Source organism: Gobio gobio (assembly GCF_949357685.1).
Source record: "Gobio gobio genome assembly, chromosome: 25".
Classification (NCBI taxonomy): domain Eukaryota; kingdom Metazoa; phylum Chordata; class Actinopteri; order Cypriniformes; family Gobionidae; genus Gobio; species Gobio gobio.
In genome coordinates this window covers 26272630-26293749 of record NC_137121.1, presented here as the reverse complement: position 1 = coordinate 26293749, position 21120 = coordinate 26272630, and the positions used below count along the sequence as shown (strand labels likewise).

The 21120-nt window shown below is 36.2% G+C and overlaps 1 protein-coding gene across 2 annotated transcripts in view; it reads left to right on the top strand.

The window, feature by feature from the left end:
- The window catches only part of gse1a (Gse1 coiled-coil protein a), a 33297-nt gene extending 12577 nt beyond the window's left edge, over positions 1–20720 (top strand). The window contains exons 5-14 of one of the 2 annotated variants that reach the window (XM_079810108.1): positions 175–503; positions 5474–5783; positions 6011–6492; positions 7808–7920; positions 8373–8646; positions 13244–13357; positions 14010–14330; positions 14444–14707; positions 17851–17954; positions 18220–20720. In XM_079810108.1, the coding sequence (XP_079666234.1) occupies positions 175–503; positions 5474–5783; positions 6011–6492; positions 7808–7920; positions 8373–8646; positions 13244–13357; positions 14010–14330; positions 14444–14707; positions 17851–17954; positions 18220–18357 (2449 nt within the window). In that variant the 3' untranslated portion in view covers positions 18358–20720. The remainder of the gene's footprint in view (positions 1–174; positions 504–5473; positions 5784–6010; positions 6493–7807; positions 7921–8372; positions 8647–13243; positions 13358–14009; positions 14331–14443; positions 14708–17850; positions 17955–18219) is intronic. The other variant, XM_079810109.1, reaches the window with a different exon arrangement.
- The last annotated feature ends 400 nt before the right edge of the window (positions 20721–21120 follow it).

The window sequence follows — 21120 nt, the reverse complement described above, 5'->3', positions numbered from 1 at the left end:
CACATGTCACCTTGACACACACAAACACGCCGTCTTCCCCGTGCTCTGAAGCAAACATCATCAACACTCTCCTGTGTTCCTGCGGCCTCTCGCTGGCTGTATTCTTCTTGTTCCTGTTGAGAGTGTTGCATCTCACACCATTTGTGTGCGTGTGTGTGTTTCGACCCTCCGCAGGCTGCAGATGGAAGAGGAACTTCGCCAGCAGGAGAGGGAACGGGAACGAGAGAAAGAGAGAGCGCGTGAAATCGAACGCGAAAGGCAGTGGGAGCAGGAGGTGCAGAGAGAGAAGGGCCGAGAACGAGAGAAGGAAAGGGAGGTCGAGATTAAGAAAGAGCGAGGGAGAGAGATCCAGGCGGTCAAGGCCATGGAGAAACGCCACCTGAGCCACGAGCCGCCGGCGAACCAACACTTGATCTCTCACTCGCAGTCTCATCCGTATGCACACCGGCAGCCCATGAAGGAAAGAGCCAAGCTGGAGGAAAGACTCGCCGCTAACAGACCGGGTATGATGGTGAAAAACCTGAAGCAACAACACAATATTAACAAGAAGCCATATTATGCCCTTTTACGAAGTCACTACTAGAATTGGTTTTCATGCTTGAATGTTCATAAACACATCACTCGGTTTAGTTCCTGTCTCTATGAAGCCCCGCCTTCTGATTGGTCAGCTGCATCAGTGTTGTGATTGGTCAACCACTTCGCGTGTTTGGGAAATGTCCCGCCCCTGACCATAACCACAAGATTCAACACACTACTAGCTCAACCTGGCCCCGCCCCTTTATTTTGCATATGCCCTCGGCGGGAATTATTTAAAGGGATAGTTCACCCAAAAATATTTCTTTCATTGATTTCCATTGTAGGGAAAAAAAATACTATGGCTACCGTCAACTGTCTGGTTACCAACATTCTTCAAAATCTTCTTTTGTGTTCAACAGAAGAAAGAAACTCATACAGGTTTGGAACAACTGTAAATAAAGACAGAATTTTCATTTTTGGGTGAACTATCCCTTTAAATAAGGAATATTGCAGACATTTTTCATACTCAAACGGCAACATTACACAGTAAAGAAAGCTGAAAACGTAAAAAAGCACCCAAAAAGTAACATTTGATCATCATTTGTCATGTCTTTCTTCTTCTGTAAAACACTAATTAGGATATTTTGGCTGTTTTTGTCCATACAATGAAAGTCAATGGGGTCCAAAATTTTCAAGCTCCAAAAAAGACCTAAAAATGAGTTTATATGACCTGTGCACTATATTCCAAGTCGAATGAATTTATTTGTATGAGGAACAGATTAAAATGTAAACTATTCAAAATTTGAGCATTTCACAAGATATGAATATGACCCCTGAAGAAGAACAAAGTGAGTAAATTATTATTTTAATAACATTATTATTATTTTTTAATTATCCATTTTACCATCTGTACTTTTATTCCTCTATCCTCCAATGAGGATGTAAATGTTAATTGTGCAATTGCATTATAATAATGCCAAAGTATTTTGAATATTATTATTATATATTAATATTAGTGCTCTCAAATCGATTAATCGCGATTAATCACATCCAATATAAAAGTTTGTGTTATATAATATATGTATGTGTATATATATGTATATATATATATATATATATATATATATATATATATATATATATATATATATATATATATATTATGGCTGTCAAAAGATTAATCGCGATTAATCACATCCAAAATAAAAGTTTGTGTTTACATAATATATGTGTGTGTACTCTGTTAATTATTATTTATATATAAATACACACAGAAACATGTATATATTTAATAAAAAAATATTATTTTTATATATAAAACATTTATATTTATATATATTATAGATTATATAAATGTATATACAGTATATACATGCAAATATTTCTTAAATATATACATGAATGTGTGTGTATTTATATATAAATAATAATTAACAGAGTACACACACATATATTATGTAAACACAAACTTTTATTTTGGATGCAATTAATCGCGTTTAATCTTTTGACAGCCCTAATATAAATAAAAAAAAAATAATAATATATATATATATATATATATATATATATATATATATATATATATATATATATATATATATATATATATATATATATATATATATATATATATATATATATATATATATATATATATATATATATATATATATATATATATATATATACATACATAATAATTATACACTGTACACACGCATATATTATAGAAACACAAAATTTTATTTTGGATGTGATTAATCGATTTGAGAGCACTTATTAATAATCAAATTATAGTATAATGGAAAATGTGCAATACCGTTCCAAATTTGTGGGCCGTAATATTTTTTGAAAAAAATCGCTTTTGCTCACCAAGGCTGCATTTATTCAATCAAAAATAGTAAAAACAGAAATATTGTAAAATATTATTTCAATTTAAAATGACTCTTTTCTATTTGAATATACTTTAAAATGTAATGTATTCCTGTGATGTCAAAGCTGAATTTTCAACATCATTACTCCAGTCTTCAGTGTCACATGATCCTTCATTTGACGTTCAAAAGAACTGTTAATTTGAAATATAAGTCTTTTACAACATTTTAAATATCTTTACTGTCACTTTTGATCAATTTATTACGTCCTTGCTGAATAAAAGCCTCAAAACTGACCCCAAACTTTTGAATGGTAGTGTATAGGCCGATGTATATTGTATAGCTTTTTTAAGACATCATCCACATTATTTGCTTCTCAACTTAAGTTACTTATTGTACATATAATGCAGCTGGCTTTATGAATATTCAGCATTTAAATTACGATTGATCGTTCACTGTGAGAGATACTACCTGCAGCTTCAGAAACTGAGGCCTTTTTGCATTGCTCATGGGTAATCAGAAATGAATATAGTCTGATGAATCTGGATTACGTCTATGTTTGGAAAAACCCAAAGGATGCCTTCAACGCATTATGTCCGCTGCCAGCTGTTAAACACGGTTTGGCACAATCTCATAGAAGTCAGAAGGTTTTATGGTTGCTCTCTATAATTGTATAATAGCAAATGAATGAGAGCCTTCATGTGAATCCCATGATCCATGATGAAAACACCCTCACGCTCACAGATAAATCACTTAAAAGGGTTTCAGGATCCATTTAGATGGCCTCTTTCCAAAGCCTTCATCTCTCAAACACCTGGAGAACTTCTCTTCTGACGACAAATATGCTCAGTGTCTCAGCAGAGCCGTATCTGAAGCATTTGAGGATAGTGTTGTTATTGTTCACCAAAACTATAAAAACTATAAAAAACAGTTTTCGTTAATTGAACTTAAACTAAAAAATACATGGAAATTAGAAATGTTTTCATGGCAGCTAAGTGAAATAAATACGTTTATATTAAGAACTAACATTACTAAAACTAAAACTGAAATAAAAATAAGTAAAAATGTTTGAGTAATATATCCAAAAACCACTAGGCCAGTGTTATATATTTTGTTCAGTTGAGTACTTACACTATCCCAAATGTTTCCAACTATTTGTAAATCGTGAGAAATTGCTATTTTAACCAAGGAACTGGGACGTGTGAGGGAGTCGCCTGTCAATCGTGTCATATCTGCGTTACCATCGGTTTCCGGTTTTATTTAGCAGAACCGCTTTACTCTCACTGCAGTGTGAACAAGTGTCATAGCAGCCGCTGAGCGAAGGCACAGAGTAACATCATAACATAATTTAACACACTCAGATGTATCTAATAAGATAAACAGAGCCGCGCTACCTCATACTCATGACCGGAAAAGCAGAAGTGGAGCCGGCGACTGTGACATAATAAATGTCCCGCCGCTCTTCTTATTAACAATCGCTCCAGTGGCTTTGCTCAGCTCCACAGCACTCGGTCCTGCTGTGCTTCATACTACAGTAACGTTAATAATCACATCCATGAACATGATTTCTGCCCGAGTCCTATCCTGATTCTTTTCCACCGGCTGTGAGGTGAAGACCACATGTCCCAAGATTCTGTGCTCAAACGTGGCGTCATCAAACTACACCTTTGTTTTGAACAGGCGACCTCTAGTGGATGGAAAAGTTACATAGAGCACCTTTAAAGCTAAATAGAAATATTAAAAAAGAAACACAAACTAATAAAAATGACAAATGTTGAAAATAAAATAATATATTTATATTTCTTTATTTAAATTTTAGTATTAATAGCTAATGAATAAATATTTTTGAAAAATAAACAAAAACTAATAAAAATGACAATTTGCCAACCTTTTTTAATAAAATAAGTTGTTAGTTGCCAATGAAGCTGAAATAAATGTGCTTACGTTATTGTACTAAAATTACTAAAACTGAAAAAAAAATTAAGCTAAATAGAAATATTAAAAAAGAAACAAAAACTAATACAAATTACAAAAGTTGAAAACTTAAAAAAAAAAAAAAAAATTTTTAATTGCCTCCGAAACTAATGAGCTTAAGTTATAAAAATGTACTCAAATTAATTCATTTTTATTTTTATTTTTAGTTATAGTTATTTTAGTATTTTAATTTAAGCTTGTTTATTTCAAAGGCAACCAACAACTTATTTTTTTAACAACTTATTGTTTATTTAAAAATATATATATTTTCAGCTTTAATTTATTTAAAAAAAAATGCGTTAATAAAGCTAAATAGTAATATGTTTAAAAAACAAACAAAAAAACAAACAAATAAATACATGGAAATTAAAAATAAGTTTAATACTAAAAAAGGACTTAAAACAATACAAATAGAAATATTTTACAATGAAAAATTAGTTATTAGATGCCTTGGAAACTAACTGAAATCAATGAGCTACTATTTTTTTGTTGTTGTTTTCAGTTTTTTCCCCCAGTAATTTTAGTACTTTAATTTAATAACTTTAGTTTATATCAGTTAGAACAGTTATTTCAGTACTACAACTTATTTTATTTAAAAATATTTATATTTATCTTTAATAAATGAGCTTAAGTTTTAAAATGAACAAAAATGTATGTATTTGTATTTCAATTGTAGTAATTTTAGTACTTTAATTTAAGCGTATTTATTACAAAGGCAACCAACAACACTTACTTTTATATATATATATATATATATATATATATATATATATATATATATATATATATATATTTATTTATTTATTTATTTTTAGCTTTAATTTATTTTAATTTTAGTTTTAGTAAAACTTAAAAATTAAAGCTAAATAGAAATATAATAAAAGAAAAACAAATAAAAATGAACAAAATAAAATTAAAAACAGCAAAATTACTAAAACTTAAAAGGAAAACTGAAAATAAACAAATAAAAACTAATAGTACTAGAAAATAAGATTGTTTCTGAAGACAAAATATGTTCCTCTATCACTATATCATGTAGATATTAATGATATATTTACAGTTGCTCCACTGTGAGAAGAACATGTTTATTCATCTCTCATCTCTCAATACAGACAAAACCAAAGAAGCGTCGCTGCTCATGCCACAGTCTGGTCCATACTCGTCCCCAGGAGGTCCTTCCTCCATCTCCACCTCAGGCCTTGGCCTTTCTTCAAGCGTCCAGTTTGGGAAAAGCCACAGGCCCATGGTAACTCCCATGATGCTCCAGCGGCAGGAGGAGGACGACAGATGGCTTGCCAGACAGAGAGCAGCGCTGAAGGTGGAGAAAGCGGACAGACACGGCCAGGAGTTTCATCAGCAAGAGAGGCACCAGGATGCTGGTCGGCCCGCTGAACCAACAGACCCACAGAGGGAGACACACAGGTGGGTCACAGTAAAGGGAAACTCCAGACAAATATTTGATTTCACTGATCATCACTGATTTCAATTGATTAGCAACAGCCTATAATGTCTTATTATTCTAATGAAATATATTGATTAAACGTAAGAATTTGACATAACAGATGATGCATGCATCTAGTAAGGGTAGAAAACACTGCCCCATACTGCCCTCTTCTGGCACACTCTAGAAATGCTTTCTGGTGTTTTAGGTACAGCGCACACCATAATGATGTGGGTGTCAGAGACTTACCTCAACCCTTGGGGGCGCCACCTCCTCTCATCACCCCCAAACCTCTTCCTCGGGACCATCACCCTTCTCCCTCCACTCCCAGCAGTCTTTGGAACCCCGTCTCCCTCCTCAACTCGTCCTCAGACCGGCCTCTATCCCACATCCATCCTTTCTCAGGCCACACCAGACCAAAAGCTCTTGAAGAGGAGGTCAGACGGGTGAACAACCACCCAGAGCCTGGGAAATACCTGGCGGATCTGGAGAAATCCACCCGGAGCTTTCTGAACCAGCAGAGGGCCACCTTCTCCCAATCTGGACCTGTGGACAACAGGCAGCCGCAGGCTCCGGCTCTGGAGAGGACCGACCCCATGATGGTGTACGATCAGGCCCTGCAGCAGCACAGGAGGCTCATCAGCAAACTAGACCTGGAGGAGAAGAAACGCAGAGAAGCCAGAGAGAAAGGTATGAAGTGCTAGAGTGGAAAATGTCAAAATGTCTTTTATTTATTTGTTTGTTTGCCCGACAAACATCTACAGTATCCATCCATATCTGTCTGTCTGTCTGTCTCTCTCTATCTATTATTCCATCCATCAACTCTATCTATCTATCTATCTATCTATCTATCTATCTATCTATCTATCTATCTATCTATCTATCTATCTGTCTATCTGTCTATCTGTCTGTCTGTCTGTCTGTCTGTCTGTCCGTCATCTATCTATCTATTCCATCCATCAACTCTATCCATCTATCCGTCTGTCTGTCTGTCTGTCTGTCTGTCTGTCTGTCTGTCTATTTATCTATCTATCTATCTATCTATCTATCTATCTATCTATCTATCTATCTATCTATCTATCTATCTATCTATCTATCTATCTATCTATCTATCTATCTATCTATCTATCTATCTATCTATCTATCTATCTATCTATCTATCTATCTATCTATCTATCTATCTATCTATCTATCTGTCTATCTGTCTGTCTGTCATCTATCTATCTATTCCATCCATCAACTCTATCTATCCACCTGTCTGTCTGTCCGTCCGTCATCTATCTATCTATCTATCTATCTATCTATCTATCTATCTATCTATCTATCTATCTATCTATCTATCTATCTATCTATCTATCTATCTATCTATCTATCTATCTATCTATCTATCTATCTATCTATCTATCTATCTATCTATCTATCTATCTATCTATCTATCTATCTATCTATCTATCTGTGTCTGTCTGTCTGTCTGTCTTTCTGTGTCTGTCTGTCTGTCTGTCTTTCTGTCCGTCATCTATCTATCTATTCCATCCATCAACTCTATCCATCTATCCGTCTGTCTGTCTGTCTGTCTGTCTGTCTGTCTATCTATCTATCTATCTATCTATCTATCTATCTATCTATCTATCTATCTATCTATCTATCTATCTATCTGTCTATCTGTCTATCTGTCTGTCTGTCTGTCTGTCTGTCTATTGTTTTACATCCATCAACTCTCTGCCATCCATCCATCCATCCATCCATCCATCCATCGAGTTTGCATAAAAATAGTTCTTCATTATTTGATTATATTTAGCTGATATTAAATCATGATATGATTTTGAAGTGATTTTGGGCATCACAACATTGTAATGAACAGTAAGAAAACTGCACTATAAACCAATGTCAACCATCGACCAGTGTTTGTTTATATATAAATGTATATGCATGCAGTCAGGTTTTTCTTTCACCCATCCATATTGTGTCTTTCACATGTTATGTTATGATCTTCTGCCTGTTTCAGGTCATTACTATGACTTGGAGGACTCTTATGATGAGAGCGATGAGGAGGAAGTTCGAGCTCATCTGAGAAGAGTCGCTCAGCAGCCTCCTCTCAAACTAGATGCATCTCCAGAGGTACAGTGACACATTTCAGCTGTGGTCCTCAAATGTCAATGTCAGCTTGATACAAAAATCATAAAAAGAGCAGCAAACACAACTAAATCAACAACTACAATCTATAAGCTACCACGAGTATAATAATGCAACCATACTGGCATTCATGCTGGGAACACCAACCGTGAAACGCTAGTATTTTATACTGCTAGCTGGTTAGTGCCGCGGACATCGCATCATGTGAATCTAATAGATCAAATCTCTCACAATAGCTGTTTCCATCCAAAGTTGCGAATTTAACTTGTGTGAGTTTTTTGTTGCGCATCAAGGGATTTATTCTGTAAATGTGTTTCCATCGTAGTTCATGCACATATCTATAAAAAAATCAAATTTTTTGAATTTATGCGCATCTATCCTGAAAAGCGCTTACAAATATGTGGATGGAAACATGCCTGTTTCTTTTCTCTCTGCAGAAGACCGAGTTTCTGGGTTTGTTTGGACTGTCAACTCTCTCTAAGCGAGATGAGCTTGTGGAGATGAAGAGGAGGAAGAGGAGGAGGATGATGCAGGAGAGAATCCCTTCGCCCTCAGCAGTGCAGAGTAAACGGAAGACTCCCTCTCCTCCCCAGCCTCCCCTCACCACACGTTTCACCCCAGAGGAGATGGACCGCACTGCTGAACTCGACGACAAGAAACACTTCCTCAGCATGTTCGACCTGAACCACGTCAGTCTGGACGAAAGAAGAAGTATGTACAGCACACACACCAACACACCCAAGTTAGGACAAATACTGTCAAAAGCCCTATTCGGACGGGATTAGTTTTAGGGTAGATGATGTAATTTTACAACAGGACATCTGTAATATTAATGGACAATTCACATGGGATAAGAGATCTCCGTAAAACTAGCAGAAGTGGGAGGGGTAACTCGATTTACGCACCTCGCTTCCTGATATCACGTGCACAAACACACAACCTATATAAATAGTTAGGTATGGTCGAACGATTCTGAGTGGATTCTGTTTCGTGCCTCTGACAAATGCTTTTGATCTTCTTTTGGATCTGAATGGCATGTGGAAAACACTTGAGGTTTGCCACAGACTTGTCCAACCACCTAGAACGCAGAATGCTTCTTCAAGCGCATCTATACTTGAAAACCCGACAGGAAACGACAGAATATTTACGTACATGTTTACAGCGGGTCTATTTCGCACAGGATTAGCATTACCTGAGGTCATTTTTCCCGACCTTTTTACAGAAGGTAAAAGTCGCTGTAATCTTTAAACTCTTTAAAATCTGTAAACTGACATTGGGCCTCATTCATGAAACACGTTCAGAATGAATTTGTGTGTATATAATAGTTTTTTTTTTAACTGTTCAACTTTGGGTAATAGGCAGCGCTCCTCACTGTCACTTTTTACTCAGCCGTCCAATCACAGTGGAGGGGGGGCGGGACAAATACTACACCGACCAATCGTCCTACTTGTACAACGACTGAACAACAATGGAGAAGTTAATATTGCTGGTCACTGCATTTTTATTTCCAGTAATATTCTTCCAAATGAGATACAAGTAACACATTACTGCCATGGATATTCTGTATCATGGCAACCAAAGTATCTCAGCTGGAAAAACGCTGCGCTTGCAAAGCGCTTTCAAGCGCCTTCAAGCGCCACCGCTGGTCGTTTTCAGAAGAGCACCAGACATTTTTTAGCTGGCTTAAAATTGAATATTTATTGCTAGGCTTATGGCCAGTTGGTCTCTTTAGCATTTATGCAAAATACTGGAGCTAAACATGAGAAGGAAGTCCAGAAGATTCCACTGCGTTTGACACGTCATTTGCAGTTGTAACTCAGGGGCGGAGATTATGCTAATTATGAATGAGCGTGCAAGCGCCCTATTTACGAATGTTTGGAATTCATTAACCTAATCCGTAATATACGAAGCGTTTGTGAATGGTAAAGGTCCATTTTAAGTGCAAATTACTCCGCATTTTCTCATATAATTACTAGGGCTGTTAAAATTAACGTGTTAATATGGCATTACCGCAAATTAATTTTAACGGCACTAATTTTATTCACGCGCAATTAACGCAGCACGCATTTTCTGTTTGATCCGTGGCCTAGCCCGTAGTTGGAGAAATTGAGAGCACCATAGATGTAAAGGATGCAGCAGCAAACAGAAATGGGGAAAGAAAAGGGTTAACATTAACATTACTTTTCTGAAACTAGTGACATTATAGCCTACGTAAGCTACCATTTTTTTCTGTTTAATTTTTATTAGACTTCAGGTCAAAATAAAAGAAAATAGCGTTTTTACGCACGCGTTTTCTGCATTCCAAGTACGAGCGCGATAGTTCTCGGTTTCCCCCGCATCACTGGTCAACTTGATTCTATTGAACCCTGGGACATTTCAGGCCCGCAAACGCAAGCAAAAGCACCCTCAGTTGATACTGTAATATTGGCGAGACAGATTTGACAGATTTGCACATTTGTTTCCTCTGGAGAGCGTCAAATGCATCTATTTACAGCGTGTTTTTGCAGCGGTGAGTAATGTAGCCAATCACAGATAGTTGATGATTTCTCGAACGCGATCAGAATCTCACCGCTCAAAACGGCAGCGTTTTTAGGCAATTCAGTGCTGAGTTAATGCAGGCTCGTGTAATCTCTCATTAACCAGACACGATCTAAGTAAGATATTTATTGTTGACAACTTAATTTTTATAACGGAACTTTGTGAGATGGCGATGAACTGACAAAGCAACAGCATTTTAGTGATCGTAACGATCTTGGCTCACTGTCGAGGCTACAGTCTAACATTCATTGAATAAAACTATTATTGCTAAGAGGAACGATGGCCAATCGCATGCTGCAAAGTTTAGGAAGTGAACTTTATATCTAAATATAAATGCTACTCTGCATGAGACAGAAATATCCTCCTGAGACCCAGAATAGAGGTTTTAATGATATTTTAGCGAATTTCTCTGACAACATGCACAGTTTTAAGTCTGAAATATTTATACTTATGAAATATGAGACATTCTTATGAAAATATTATTACACGTCTTTTTACATATGGTCCCAAAACACATTAATATGCAAATTATATACAGTGTATAGATGCATTGCATAGAATGGGAATGGCATATGGCCATGTTTACACACATATTGCATAGTAAAATGGTATATCAAATTATTATTTTATATCTTTCATTACATTGAGAATCATCTTTATACAAAGTTTGGATAAAAAAAGCTTGAAGCATAAAAATTGACTGGTGAATGTAAAAAAAAAATCCCATTGTTTTTTTCTATTCATGGTTCTGGTGTCCTCTACGGAGCAGAGGATTTAGCATATAACATAGGATTTTTTTTTATATACCCATTTGTTTTTTTTTATGCTCCAAACAATGTAATGACCTAAAAAAAAAATCTAAATTCACAAAACCTTTTTTTTTCTGTTTCTCAGGAAGATGATGCGTTAAAATACTAGTAACGCATTAAAGCAATGTAAAGGCAGACTAATACATTAATAGACTATTTGTAGCAAAATATTTGGAAATTCCAATTATTAGTAAAAGTGAATAGTAAATAAATAATTATACATTTCTCACTTTACACTGCTATGGTGGAGCACATTTACTAGAGCACCCTCAGTAATTTCAGAAGTACCCTCAGTGATTTCATTCTGGAACCGGGCTGGGGCATTTGCGTGTATCTTACATAATCACAAACATGCACAGGGTATGATAGAAAACAGAACGCGGGTCAATATATTGGATGAAGGGGGCTTTCTGTTGCATTCTTGCAAAGGGGCTTGCGATGCGCGAATACACTGCAAGCTCGCTCTCGCTCATATCCAAGGTAAATCATTAACACCATCACCACTTGTGTGTTTTATTGAACTGCACATTACAATCGGCTAAAACGAATGCGTGTTTCTCACACTGTTCACGTGAATCGCGGCACAGTTCTCAGAGCACCTCCTCCAGTTCTCGGGTGTGGTACCATTCTTAAACTAAACTGCCAGTGTAAAAACGCCCTTTATTTCTATTTTTAAAATGAGAAGAATCACTGCTTATTCTGAATTTTTAAGCTTAGGCTTAAGAGACATAAACAAGTTCTTTGAAAAACATCTATGAACTTTGATACATATCTCCATGCTCTGTCGAGTATGGTTTCACTAATAATAAACATACATTTGCAAAAAAAAACTTGAAAAATATTAATTTAAGGTATATTTAGAACGGATAAAAATGTGTGATTAAGTTGCGATTTAATCGTGAGTTAACTCACGACAATCATGCGATTAATCGCATTAATATTTAATTAAATATTTTAATCGATTGACAGCCCTAATAATTACGAAAGTTTCATGAATGAGGCCCATTGTCCGTAATGATTACTGAGATGGAACATTCAAACGGGAATAAAATCACTCAAAAGCCACTTTATTTAAAAATAATCCTGTCCGAAAAGGGCTAAAGTCGCTATTATCTAATCATTTGTACATCAATATTAATAAATACAAAAGTTAAATACCAATGAATAAATATTATTTGTATTTATTGTAACAATATACACTACCAGCGTCAGTCTTTTTTTTCTTTCTTTTATTGAAATAAATTAATACTTTTATTATTAAGTAAAGATTTTACAATGTTAGGAAAGATTTCTATTTTGAATAAATGCTGCTCTTTTAAACTTTTGATTCATCAAAGAATCCTGAAAAAAGTATCACAGGTTATAAAAAATATAAAGCAGCACAACTGTTTCCAACATTGATAATAAATCATCATATTAGAATGATTTCTGAAGGATCATGTGACACTGAAGACTGGAGTAATGATGCTGAAAACTCAGCTTTGATCAAAGAAATAAAATATATTTTAAAGTATATTAAAATAGAAAGCCATTATTTATCAATTGTAATAATATATCACAATATTACTTTTTTTTCTGTATTTTTGATCAAATAAATTTAGCCTTGGTGAACATGAGATACTTGTTTCAAAAACACTAAAATAGGAATGGTTCCAAACTTTTGACATGTATAAAACCATAAGATGCATACAAGTTTTTCATTATTATCATGCATATCTTTTTGCTTATACATTTATTTATATATATATATATATATATATATATATATATATATATATATATATATATATATATATATATATATATATATATATATATATATATATGATTTGCTAAACATTAATTGGAGAGAGAGAGACAAGAATGATTTTTATTAACCAGATTCAGATTTTTAAAGGCTGAGTGCATCAAAAAACAGTGATGGTCCAAGTAATTATTATTATTTATTTTTTTTACCTCAGAGAATAAGAAGATTGAGGACTTGCTGGAAGCCATCAAACAGAAAACTGTTACTTTGGACACCCTCAGATACGCCTCAGATACACACTTTTCTAGCCCGTCTGCTTCAGTGTCTGGTAAGATCGACAGATACAGCTTTAAGTCTGTATGTCCACCAAAGAGTTTTTTTCACGCGGCTGGCGTATTCAATTGTTTTCAATGGGAGCGCCGCATTTTTAGAACGCCATGAGCATAACGAGGCGCTGAGCGAGTATTACACGCTCAAGTGCTGAGCGTTTTTTACTGGTCGCCGAGAGTTGAAGAATGTTCAACTTTTGAGTAAATCCCAGCGCTCATTTCACTTTTCACCCAGCCGTCCAATCACAGTGGAGGGGATATAACACTGAACAACCGCCACATTCTGCTTGTACAACATCATCAGATGAAAACAAGCAGCATAATAATTTAAAATAAGAGCCAGAGCAAATACTTTACATTGTAGCGGCATTTTATATAGAATCAATGCAGAGACAAACTATCTGTGAATGAGATACTAGTAACTCTTCCGCGGATATTCCGTATCATAACAAGCAAAAGAGTCTCAACTGAAAAAAACGCTGCGCTGCCAAAATGCTGTAATGCGCTCACAGCAAGGCGTTTTCAACAGAGCGCCTAGCGTTTTCAGCCGGCTAAAAACGCTTCAGTGGACACGCGGCCTAACCAAACGAACAAGTTTTGTCATTATTCTTGGATTTCTAAGTCCTGTTCTATGCTTTTCCCATCATACAGCTGTCTCACATCTCAATCAGTCAGTCGGTAATGTTCACCCTGAACTCCAAAATCACTCACCCGAAAACCCTCCACCTCAAGACCCCCCGCCACTGGCTCCTCTCCAGGCTCAAGGCCAGCCCAAGATGTCCTCCCCGAGCAGAAGAGCTCCGAGCCTGCAGGCCAGCGCCCGGCATCTCCTCGCCCGGCCGAAGGACCAGCCTCCTGGGCTCAATGGATTAAAACTCCAGGCCTGGGAGCGAAGAAACCCTGAGGAGTTCGCACAGCACTTCCATCAGTCTGTGCTGCAGTCTACTCAAATATCCCAGCAGAAACAGAAAGGTGACAATGGCTACCCTATACTTATATTTGAGATAATGTGTGTATGTATGTATGTACATATATACATATTAGCGGTATATCCTGCTTGACATTTTTTGCGTGTATTCCAACAGGTGCCGCTATTGGAGCGAATGAGCAGTTTGACCCCCCTGCACATCCACCTCCAGGCCTCCAGAGGGCGGTCAACAAACTCCCTAATGGACAGACCAATGGTCACAACTGCCATTTACCAGCCCACCACAACTCTCCTGGGGTGAGGAATGACCTTTCAGCTGGGGAGGGCATCAGTTCAGAAGAAGACGAGGAAGAGGAGTCTTTTAGTCCTAGGTGGAAAGGGATTGAATCTATATTCGAGGCGTACACGGAGTACCTGGAGGGTGAGTTTACAGCATATTGAGATTCAAACTTACATTATTTGGATAAATATGTGAACATGAGGAGCGTTTAGCAAGTTGAAAATGCAACTGAGCAGATCATTGAATTTGTTGTGTTATGGTATGGTCCATTTCAGGAAAATTTTACTTTCTTTTTCAGTCTATTTTCAATAACGTGTAGAGATGTATGAAGCACAGCTCACACAGAAGTCACTTTCAAACCAAACAGCTTTCCTTTGGTCAATGTGGCGAATCTGCGTGACCACCAACTTGAACCCGTTGCAAAATCTGCATGGGGAAATCTTTAACCCTCCTGTGAATTTCCCAATCGTGTGAATTCTTATTGAAATGACTGGATTTCGTCTTGAAAATTTGCCAAACAACAGTAAATGTGAGAGCGCCTTTAGATTAGGGCTGTGCAATAAATCGTATTTTGATTAAGATTTAGGCTTCCAATGATTATGATAATTGAGGTAAAAATGATTATTGTGCCGCTGCCGCATTCCATCCAGCATATCTTCCTTTCCTTCACATCTGCGTGCTGAATAATTGAGTGATGTAAAATGCAGTCTACTGTTGCTAAACTGTGGGACGTGCTTGTTATTAAAAGGTGTTATTAAAAACGCATTAAGAGGCGAAAGGCGGCCTCCTGTGTGCGTGCTCCGAGATGGGACAGAACGCGCATAAGCAAAGTATACTGTGGGCTTCGAATACGTGCCTAAATGGTCAATTAGCCTACACACAAATATGTAAAAATGCCATTACAGTAGCGGCCATTTTGAAAAGTACAGTAGTCATTGTTTTTGCTGCTCCTCGTTTCAAATTTGTGAAATTTTGTCCAAAATTTTATCAGATGATCTTTGGCTCATGCCGCATAGAAATGACTGAACAGATTTTTTTTATTCATCTTTGTTCAAAAGTTATGCCGTCGCGAATTTAACGAGGTCGACCCAAAATTGTTTCAGAGGCTGTATCTCGGCCAAACTTTGATTAATCGAAAAGAAAATGTGTACGCTTTATCGGAACCATGATCTGAGGGTCCATGCCAAATTTGGGAATAGTGCCACCTACAGGTCATGAGATCAGAAAAATGGCTATTTTTGCGTATAACTTTAGAACAGTTTATGTCTATGGATTCGGTGCGTCGTGCCGAATACGAGGATACCGATTTTGCCAGGATATTTTTCATTGTCATAAATTGCAATGTGTTTTAAACGATTTGACATATCAGCACAAAATTGGGTAGGTATCATCATTGGCATGTCCTGAAGGTACCTGAGAAGTTTGAACATAGTGCCACCAAGTGTTCCAGAGATATAAGTATTTTTTGCAAAAACGCATTTTTTTGAAAACATACTGTAGTTCAAAATTTGATTTGATACTCTTTGTCATTATGTCCCTTTATTTATGCCGATTCCGACGATATCTCATTTACCAACAATGTTACTGTCCGTCATATTGAAGCAAATTAAACTATTTTTTCAATATTCCTACAAATTTTGCCCAATTTTGCCCAAAATCGTCTCAGATGATATTTGGACTGAGCCACACAGAAATGACTTAACAGATTTTTTTTATATTCACTACTGTTCCTGAGAAATACGTCTCAGAATTTGACCTTGTTTGTTGTCTTGTGCTAGGTTAGCTTAGCATGCTAATTGGTTATTTGTAAAAGTTGCTTCTGTTTCAGACATTGAGTCTTTCTGAGATTGTTCTGATCTAAACTAATTAAATATAACATGCGCTTCATTTACATAAGAATTCTTAATTTTGGGCTGATTCTCACTTGAACTACTAAAATTCGACATCTGAATGAACACAAGTCTTCCTAGTGGCGCAACAAGATAAACAGCAGGCACCAGACACAGAGATTGTGGGTTCGAGTCCCGTGTGGGACAATTTTATAAAACTGTGTGTAATGTTGTCATTTCAATTTCTGCCCCCTTTAAGGTCTTGGCCCTGTATCACTGCTTGCAGCTATATTTTTGTCGATTTTGTTTGCAATTAGTATCTTTTTTATTGTATTGCTGTTTATTTGTCTTCTGTAACTGATTTGAGGACTTTTTACTTGCTTTAATTAATCTAGTAGGCTATTAGTTTTTGCTGAAGTATTGATAATTGTGAAATTTCACTGGCATTTAAAATTACTCATGTCATATCACCAATAACAGTGTTAAAGGGATAGTTCACCCAAAAATGAAAATTAGCCCATAATTTACTCACCCTCAAGTCATCCTAGGTGTATATGACATTCTTCTTTCAGATTAATAAAATCTGAGTTATATTACAAAAGTCCAGGCTAATCCAAGCATTAGAATTGGATTCATAGTTGCTCTGTTTTTTGAAGTCCATAAAAAGTGCATCTGTCCGTCAAATAACTGCTCCACGCGGCTCTGGGGTGTTAATAAAGGCCTTCTGAAGTGAATCGATGCGTTTGTGTAAGAAAAATATCCATATTTAAAACTTTATCAAGTAAAATTTCGGCCCACCGCCTTCCATGGAAAAGTGTTGAATGTTGAAAGTTGAAAGTGAAACTCAAGATGCGTACATGACGAGCGGACCTGGTCGCGTTAGTCTTTCGATCAACAGGGGAACTTTCAACAATTTTTCCATAAATTGAACAGGGAAGGCGGTCGGCCGAAAGTTTACTTGATAAAGTTTTAAATATGTATATTTTTCTTACACAAACGCATCGATTCGCTTCAGAAGGCCTTTATTAACACCCCGGAGCCGCGTGGAGTACGTTATTTGACGGACAGATGCACTTTATATGGACTTCAAAAACAGAGCAACTATGAATCCAATTCTAATGCTTGGATTAGCCTGGACTCTTGTAATTTAACTCAGATTTTATTCGTCTGAAAGAAGAATGTCATGTACACCTAGGATGACTTGAGGTTGAGTAAATTATGGGCTAATTTTCATTTTTGGGTGAACTATCCCTTTAAATAATCGTGATTTCAGTATTGACCAAAATAATCGCGATTATGATTTTCGCCATAATCGAGCAGCCCTACTTTAGACGCCATTGATTTGTCTGTGGTTGCAGGCGTCTGTGGACAGAATATTGTCTTGTTTGTTTTTCTACTGTATGGTTATAGTGCATTGCTAATCTGTCTCTCTCTCTTTCCCCGTCTGTCTCTCAGAGAGAAGTATAGAGCACCAGGTTCTCCAGAGCGAGTGTAGACGCCTAGAGACGCAGCATTACAATCTCACTCTGACCGCCGAACAGCTTTCTCATAGCATGAGGGTAAGTATATATTATTTTGGTATTACTTCTATAGAATATAAACATTTAGTTTTATTATTTTTGACACAGAAAAGGTTACCATGTATTTTTCCACACTAAATTTGGACACATTTGGACTTGGTGTAGGGGGAGTGTTATAGATTTCCATCCATACAACAACCTACACCAACTTCGCCACTCTTACGTTACAAATAAGATGATAAGTATGGAAGTAGGCATATTCGGATGCAGGGCATGACTTTTTCTCTCTTTCCCCCATAATTAGGATCTGTTGGCACAGAAGCACAATCTGGCGCTGAAGAGAGATCGTATGCAGGCCGAACTGGAGCACTTCAAGAAATGCTTGGCATTGCCGCTGCTACACTGGCACAGAGGATACTACAAGAGGCCTTCGCCGAGGTGACCTCACTCGCCTTTACGATGGATGTGCTGATGAAGAGCGGCTGGTCAGTGTAATAGCTGGGTCAATGTGGCCTCACATGAGAACTTAAATGACTAAACATGTGATTTCAGCTTTGGCATGTGAAGATAGACAAAGCTATCGGTCATTGTCTGGTGCCAATGTCTGACGCCTCACTGTGACTCATTGCACTACAATTCCAACCCCTATTACAGGATCTAATCTCTGAACAAAACAGCCATTCGGCATATCCATTACTTGACTAAAGGACTCGATCTGATGGGACGTTTGAAAGACCAATGCCAAGAGGTGCAGAAAACCAACCCGGAGCTGCTCACATGCAGATGGCTCCTGGAAACGAGCTAATGTGGAATCTAGTTCAAATGTTTTAATATTTATACAGTTTTTAAAGGAATATGATTATGTAAAATACTGTCAAAACGCATTTTGTATGTTTTTATTATTAAGGATTAATTATAAAAAAGGACTGTCATTTGGAAAATAAATATTTTAATGCTTTTTGCAGGGGAAAAAACGTGTTGATAAGGTACTGCTGGTCAGAAATGTTGGTGAAAGACAGAAATGAAGTGGCGGGACTTGAGTTCTCATTTCAAAATCTCAAAGGTTTCAGTTTAAAGTGCCCCTGTTATGCTCTTTTAAAGGTTCCTACTTTTATTTTGGAGGTCTGCTACAACAGGTTTACATGGATCAAAGGTCAAAAAACACTTTAATTTTCTCATAATATAGATTGCACATCACCACATTCTCAATGATTCTCAAACGACTCGTCCGAAGATTCAGTCTCTCTAAATCTCTCCTTTCCGAGACATACTCTGCTCTGATTGGTCAGATGGCCCAGTCTGTTGGGATTGAACCTATGAAGTCCATAGGCGGGCATTACACAAATGTGTCACCGCGTTACATATGCAGGTCACAGGAGTGAGACTGGAATTCCTGACGACTCATTTAGGCGATTCAGATTTGATTCTTTCTTTTGGGAGACAATAACTTTATTATATCGTTCATTTTCGACTTAATAACTTTGCAGACCGTTTACATTCGCAGACAGCTATATTACAAAATGCGTAAAAGAGAATATATTAGAAATACCATAATAGGGGCACGTTAATTGTAATTGTAAGAATGTCATGAAAGTGGTTGTCTAGTACTCTTTTAACAGTGTTCCTGTATGTTTTGTTATTCTCTCTTCGTCACCCATTAAACCAAAAGTTCTATTACTGATCAGTACATGGCTGTTCGAAGATGGACACTAAAATAAACCAATCCGATGTGGGTATCACTTTATAATCACTTTCATTAATGAGTGTTAATAACAAACGGCAGACCAGCAGTTCATGTATATTCAGTATGAATGTACTGAAAATACATGAATCATGAGGACGTTTGTGTATATTAATTATTATGGAGGACCATTTGTGCTAAGTCAAGCAATCGATCATTTTCGATGAAAAACATTTATTTAAAAAAATCTGTTAATAAATATAAATAAAATGAATGAATCAACACATGCATACAATATAAATGAGAATATATAAATAATTAAATAATACGAATAATCAATTGAATATAGTATTTTCTGTTTAATTCATAATATAGAGTCACTTTATGAAATGGCACAAATGGGCTCCTATAAATTAACATTATATGATGATCATTTAATACTGTTTGTTACAAACTTATTAAATCATGAAAATAGTTATAAAGTGTCACCCAAATGTTTGTTTGTATGACTTGGCCATATAATAAATTTTTCAACCTAGCTGCCATGAGAACAGTCATTTAGTTTGTGCATTTTATACAGACTTTAGTGCCACAGTTTTGTACAGCAGCGGCTGTTGAAAAATCACAAATGAGCTGTCGCTGTTTTATTAATTATGACATAAAACCACACTTCATGTGTTGAATTTGAAAGAAATGTCCAATGCTACACGTAGCTAAGTGTCTGTCTCAAGATGTTTATTCTCTATTTTTTCTTTATGACACTTAAACGGCAGACCTAAAGGCCTGTAGTTATCATTGTATGTTGTTTAAAACAAGAATGGCGAATGGAAATCTGTGTATCTGTTTGTAAGAAATGGAATGGCCATTATGGTTATGGCAGGGGGGGGGGATTCAATGTTTTTAGTTGTCATTTTTAGTGGAATGAAATGTGAGTTAATATATTATTTGTTGAAGGTAGAAATACTTATTTATGGATATATAGGTGTATATGCTGATAAAATAATTTTTTGCCATATTTTGTTTACAAAAACTCTTAAGAAAGTAATGGACATGATTCATTCACATATGTAACATGATCTTTCAGTTGTTTCTTGACACTCGCAAAATAAACAACTCAATATTTAAACGATTTCTGGTCTTATTCTGATAATATATATATATACAATTGTGATCATAATTATTGGCACCCCTGGTAAATATGATCCAAGATGTCTGTAAAAGTAAATCTGCATTGTTTATACTTTTGATCTTTCATTCAAAATATTCCCAAAACTCTAACCTTTCAATGAAGTAAACGAATCGAATTGAATTATGAAATAAATGTTTTTTCTCCAAGACATTTTCACACACAGAACTGCTGCTCACTGTTAAACCCTAGAGATGGTTGTGTGCAGTGCCGGTCCTCCATATACACAAGCTGCATAGGGCCCCCGATTCCCTGAACCACCAGGGGGCCCATGCTCTCAAGAATGATTTAGGGCTGTGTTTTAGTTTTGTTTTTGAATTTGGCTTCCAACAATTATG